At 44.9% G+C, this 6,234-nt stretch overlaps 2 protein-coding genes across 3 annotated transcripts in view; both read left to right on the forward strand.

Moving 5' to 3' along the window:
- Nucleotides 1-30: 30 nt before the first annotated feature.
- On the forward strand, nt 31-3,864 carry stn1 (STN1 subunit of CST complex). Its single transcript, XM_060046540.1, has 9 exons — nt 31-272; nt 488-583; nt 845-919; nt 1,045-1,218; nt 1,678-1,789; nt 1,993-2,140; nt 2,536-2,670; nt 3,099-3,171; nt 3,541-3,864. Exons 1-9 carry the CDS (start codon nt 155-157, stop codon nt 3,699-3,701), a joined length of 1,092 nt encoding a protein of 363 aa, XP_059902523.1. The 5' UTR covers nt 31-154; the 3' UTR covers nt 3,702-3,864.
- Nucleotides 3,865-4,960: 1,096 nt separating this feature from the next.
- The window catches only part of LOC132453582 (SH3 and PX domain-containing protein 2A-like), a 27,033-nt gene continuing 25,759 nt past the window's right edge, over nt 4,961-6,234 (forward strand). Inside the window, exons 1-2 of one of the 2 annotated variants that reach the window (XM_060046533.1) lie at nt 4,961-5,643; nt 5,819-5,906. In XM_060046533.1, the coding sequence (XP_059902516.1) occupies nt 5,606-5,643; nt 5,819-5,906 (126 nt within the window). In that variant the 5' untranslated portion in view covers nt 4,961-5,605. Of the gene's footprint in view, nt 5,907-6,234 lie in introns of both variants that reach the window. The other variant, XM_060046532.1, reaches the window with a different exon arrangement.

Raw genomic sequence — 6,234 nt, forward strand, 5'->3', positions numbered from 1 at the left:
GGCATGAAAGTGTGGCGCGTCACGTGACCGGATGTTGGTCACAGTTTGTGCTGCTTTCGAAACCCAAAACACTGCCTGTACGTGTCTCAGTCCGACGACAGAACTTCTTCATGATATACAATGTATTCTGTAATGATTACACATTGGGATTAGGATGAGCCAGGAGGATGAGCCTCCGTCCACCCTGTGGGGCTTGGACCCCATATTCTCTGCCTTTGCCAGGCTTTATATCAAAGACCTCCTTCAGATCAGAGAGTCCTGTCAGGTGCCAGGTAACTTGGTTTATCTCTTCTTTGAGAGTCATAGTAAATAAATTAGCAATATCTGAACTTTTGCTTCTATAACAATGATCTGAAATTGTGTTGTATGGATGTAAGCGGAGTCAATTCTTGGCCTGTTTAAGTGATTCTCACCAATTATTGGTAGTCATAAAATATTGGCATTGTTAACAATACTATCAATGACATTTTCCTTTAAAACTGCACAGGTATTTTCTTCTACAATTCTCATCCAATCTACAAGGTAGATGTCCTTGGGACAGTGGTCTGCAAGAGAGAAAGAGACGACTTCTTCTGTTATGGAGGTAACATCTGCCATCAATCTGAAAGTGACTACTAGGAAATTGCTATGCCAATCTGTTATCTAATGTAAGTTGTCTCATTCAAATTGCTTAGGCACCAATAGTAAATCCTCAATGTTGTTATGTCCATACTAGGGAATGAATCACTTGAAAGTTTACAAATCATGGTAATTCAGAAATAAATACGATTCAAAATGTATAGTTATACCAGTGTAACAGTTACGTTCAATAGTAGTTAGCAGGTGCCTTTTCTTCTATTCCCAGTGGATGATGGTACTGGTGTTATAAACTGTTTGTGTTGGAAAAATGAGAAGTGGAGAGAATCGGGCGATCCTCCTGGTAAATATATCCAAACGTGCACTTATGTATACATGTGCTCATCTATGTAAATCACGTTTTTTTCTTTAATATACAGTGCACTTTTAATGCTTTTTTGATTGTTTTAATTTGAATACTGGTTCTAGTGGCACCCAGGGCATCAGCACAGTCTGAGCCAGGCCTCAACGCCTTAGCGGAGCTGAAGAAGCTGCGAGAAGCTCAGAGGAGATATTCCCAGCTGGAGATTGGGGAGACGCTGAGAGCCAGGGGCCCGATGAAGACCTCCAGGCAGCAAAGGGAGGTCATGGCCTCCACCTTCTGTAAGTGTTTCTGTAGGAGCTACTAGGTTCTCAGCAGTCTGAGATTTGTAGAGTCAGAGGCCAATTTGTAACCCGATTAACCAAAATAATTTATTAATAAATGTTGTACCTTTTAATTGCGTGGACCTAACTTTTTCAAATAACGTGATCGGAACTTAATTAACGATTTTGAAAGTTATTGTCTTTCTATATTATTATGCCCTTAATAGGCAGTTGCCAGTGACTTGTGATAAGAATTTCAGGGCCCAGTAGGACTCTGTTCACAGAGGCTGTACACATTCATTAAGCAGACACACATGTCCAAACTGTCTCTCCAGTTCATTGTGTGTGTGTGTGTGTGTGTGTGTGTGTGTGTGTGTGTGTGTGTGTGTGTGTGTGTGTGTGTGTGTGTGTGTGTGTGTGTGTGTGTGTGTGTGTGTGTGTGTGTGTGTGTGTGTGTGTGTGTGTGTGTGCGTCTAGATAAAGTGAATGACCCGGTGATGGCTGAGCAGATAGCCTGGATGATGGAGGTTCCTGATCTGTACCGAAAGTGCTATGATAAACCATTCCAGCTACAAGCTAACACCACCAGGTAGCCACAGCCAACAATGCTAAGATAAACCCTTAATGACAATAATTAGTACACTAATACTAATGCCTCATGAAATTGTCATTCGGCTGAGATGAAGACGTCTTTCGGAATGACACTGATGATTGACCTCATTTCTGTACAAACCCCTCAGAATGTAGTTTGTATTCTTTTGTTTTTGTCTTAACATGTTTGTTCTTTTACAGTGGCCCGACTGTCGGCCGCGTCAACAGGGCAGCACAAATCCTGAAGGACTTCCTGAAGGAGAAGACGGTCACCAAGTTCAGACCCTACGATGTCCTGGACCTTCTGCAGCCTCTGGTCTGCAGCCTACCCCAAGCGGATAGGCTTGGGGTAGGAATGAATACAGATGGATCAATGCCTGACACTCACTGTACTATTTAGTTATGTAACAGATGCAAAAGCAACCTACAGGTGATGTGTTTTTATGGTTCAAGATATTAATAAGCAGGTGTGTAGGTCATCTTTGCTCAAGGGTGCCTAAAGGCACACCGCGTAGACAGACTGGGGTTTGAACCCAGAACCCTTTCAGCTTGGAGTCACATCCTACCTACAGCGGCCCCGTGTACACAACAATGCCACAACACAACGCACTATGTTCCTCACAACGTGAATTGGACAACTGACCACAAAATACTTCAACATTTCCAATGGGCGTTATTAAACTCCTTCACGGCCACATCTTCAATGTGTTGAATGACCTTTGACCTCTGCCCTCTGACCTCCAGCCCTCCGCCCAGGCCATCGTGGCGGGTCCCTCTGCTGGGCAGCAGCTCCGCCAGCTGCTCAAGGAGAGCCTGCAGGTGCTCCAGGACCAGGGCGCTGTGTACCGCAAGGTCAAGTCCCAGGACGAGCTCTACCACGTGAGAGGGCGCTGTGGCCATCTAGAGACGGATGCACGTTGGAACTGGGGTGATACTCTAGCCCGGCTTTTGCCAGACCAAGCTCTATCGTAGGTCGCACGTTGGTCTGGGGAGGCTGCTGTCAATTTTTCTTCAGCACAAGTGGCGTCATCAACGGGCCTAGTTCGAATGACTCTGTACGCAATTGGCTGCTTGCCGTCGCTTCCCTGTTTTCATTGTGTTAAACCAGGCAATAGCGCGCCAGGGGGAAAAGCCAGCTTGGTGATTAGCTCCCGCGAAAGCGTATCACAAGCAGAAAGAAATGCATTATTCCATTCTGCAGGGTGAATTCAAATCACCGGCAGAATGGGCGAGGGGCCACCAGTCTAGTGGTACTCTGCGTCAAGGTCCAGCTTGAACATGTACCCAATGCTTTTGCTCTCTGTTAGGTGACTGAACAAGACAAAGACCTTCTAATCGCTGTCAAAGACGTCATCAGGGAAGACTCCAAGAGAGAGAAATGTAAGGCAGAGTAATTTACATTGATGATTAAAAACAAAATTATGATTACTATAATTTAAACTCAAATGTTTGAGTGTTTATTGGGGGGTTTGTGAAAATAGTTGTAATGTGTAGCATTCATGTCCAAAATATTCTATCTATCTTTTTTCTTTTTATTGAGTGCATTAGAAACGTAAAAGTAGAAATAACAATATCCAGCCTTTCTGTGATGAATAAATCCTAAGTGTGTCGCAGTGTGTGCTACAATTAACGAGAACTTGGGCAGTTGGTCGTGTTGCATCAAGTCATTTTCTGAGCGAGCTCTCCTGGTGCTCAGACGACGTCGCCCTACTCCGTTGATGATTGGCTGCTATGTTCCTGTGCTCGTAGATGCAGAGAAGGGCTGCCACGTCCTCCACGTCCTGTCTGCGGTGAGGCAGCGCTACAGCCCCAACATCAGCAAGGAAGCCCTGGAGCTGGTCCTGAGAACACTGGAGTGCAACAGCGACGTCATCAGCACCACCACCAACCACTATACCATGTTTAGCTAGGTGTGTGTGTGTGTGTGTGTGTGTGTGTGTGTGTGTGTGTGTGTGTGTGTGTGTGTGTGTGTGTGTGTGTGTGTGTGTGTGTGTGTGTGTGTGTGTGTGTGCGCGCGCATGTGTCTGTATATGAATGTATCGCGTGATGACCAAATAAATCTTTATTATTTTACATGTATTGCTGGTGTTACTTTATCATAATCTCGGATCAAGCAGTCCTATTATGCTCATCTGAAGTCGGATTTGTGAGATTTGCACTTCTATCGTGTCATTGGAAAGTGTCTTCGAGATTTTAGGTGGCAGGGTATTGCAGTGGATGGAGTAAATGTTAAAAAGGTACTGGGTTCGATCCCCGATGCCAGCAAGTTATCTGTTGGGGTCCTGGAGCAATATGAATAATACCTACACTGTAACTAACACATAGAGGTATTATTCTGAAGGGAAAGTTATCTAATGGGACTAACACATTGCACACAAAAGGGAATGCACCAAGCAGTTGGAGACACTGAGTCATAGTTTGGAGACCCATGTCATTCTTGCGCAACACTTTCTCAACAAAATCCACAGCTATGGGTGAAAAGTGCTTCGATACTTTTATTTGAAGAAGGTACCAAAGTACATAATTTGTTACATGATGTACATTTGAGAATATCCGACTTGAATAAGGGACAAGAGTATCCTACTAGTTTCACTAATGCATAAGACTACCATGGTCTACTTGCTTCAGCTTACTCCATGCACTTTCCTATGAATCGTGAGGAGGACATCGCATGTTGATGTGATAAGAACACTAGAGGCATCTGGCTGAAGGCGGTCGACGCTCTGTCCAGCAGCGCTCTGTCGCCACCTGCCGACCAGACCGTGATCAGACGGGTAAACTGCAGGTTACCTTGGCGCTGGTCAACCACCTTCTGAACTTTATTCTGTCCACTCTGGTTCCTCTAGCACATGAGTCGTCTCTACACGAGTTGTTTTGTTGCATGTGTAGCTTCAGAAATCATTAATGGAATTATAGCAATCAAACATGTGCCTACTCCTCCTCGAGCAACAAAACAATACCAGGATAACAACAATATTCATTGTTGGGGAATGAATCAAATCATAGATGCTAATCGTAACTTTATATTGAACTAGTACAAAATTGCCTCACCCTACTTATCATAACTCGGTGCATACGTTTAGGTATACACAGGGGGGCAGTGTTTGGTCGGTAATTGGCCTGAGTTCGTCTGGCAGTGCAGCCGATTGGCTGCCTGGGAAACATCTGTAGGCTATCTTCACTGCACGCCTGGACAATCTCTCAGCAAAATACATTGTTTGGCTATCCATCTGCATGCTTTGATACAAGTAGCCTATTTGATTGTTGCTTACGAGTTCTGTCACCGCAGCTTTAATTAACCTGCAATGCATTTGTAGCGACCAGGCCAACCAGGCTCGTTCAAAAACTATGTATTTAACAAGATAGATGTTATCCGTTTCCTTATCCTATAATCTGCACGATTTATCCACGGCATTCAACATCGATGGGCTGACATTTATTGGTCCACCGGGCTTGCACGAAGAGATCTCACCACCAGTGCCTTATTTTTAGTAGCCCGAGGGGAAGTGTGAAGCCCATCCCACTCGATTCCCCCAAATGATCTCGGCTCCTGTCTCGTCTGCACAATAAGCGCACGACAGCCAGGGCACGTTGCCGGGTGTATAGTGCAGCTTTCACCGAAGCCTTTCCAACCCTAAAGGCATGACACCACCTCGGTAGAACGCCAAAGGAGACTGGGACAGACTTTTTTTGCGGCTTGACCACATAATCTGTGCTCGACCACAGCTGTTCCGACCTCCTCTGGTTCTGGAGACAACGTGACCGTCGTTGGGTTGCATGCATTCGGCAGCACTGAGTGCAATCGGAGCCAACGATGCAATGGACTACCAATAACTTTCATATCGGACAAGGGTTCGTTGTGATTCAATGATCTGAATCTGGAGTCGAATATACGGAGTGATATCACAGCCGGGCTAGTCATATGTTCCTTGACACAGCGTTTAATGAATGATCTCTTATTCTTGCCCGGACCAGGTATCCTCCCCAGTGCTGCAGTTATACCACAATCTGACATTTTTATGCATAGTCTGTGCAGAATCAAGATGCAGTTTCGGACAGTGCTGGACGTGAAAGTCGTGGACGTGGAGAAGAGACGCAATCCATCAAAACACTACGTGAGTTGCCTACCTCAACTTGATCAGTGTCCTTCATACCTTTCCCCCTCGGTCCGTTTAGAAAACTGTAACCTTATTAATTTCCTTGCGGTTATTCAAAGGGCGATTGCTCAGGCCGTTACTGACGTACCTTTTTAAATCAGCATTTAATATGTATTTATCATCATTACATCTCAAAAACAGTCTGTTCTATTGGAAAAGCTGTCTTAAAGGCTATGAGCTCTGCGTTGAACCTGTCATAGAACAGGTCCAATGCATGCGTGTGTGTGGACATCTGTGTGCCATGATGCATATCGTTGAGGTTCTCAGGGAATATTGCTTGACAATT

The sequence above is a fragment of the Gadus macrocephalus genome, chromosome 3 (assembly GCF_031168955.1).
Source record: "Gadus macrocephalus chromosome 3, ASM3116895v1".
NCBI classification, from domain to species: domain Eukaryota; kingdom Metazoa; phylum Chordata; class Actinopteri; order Gadiformes; family Gadidae; genus Gadus; species Gadus macrocephalus.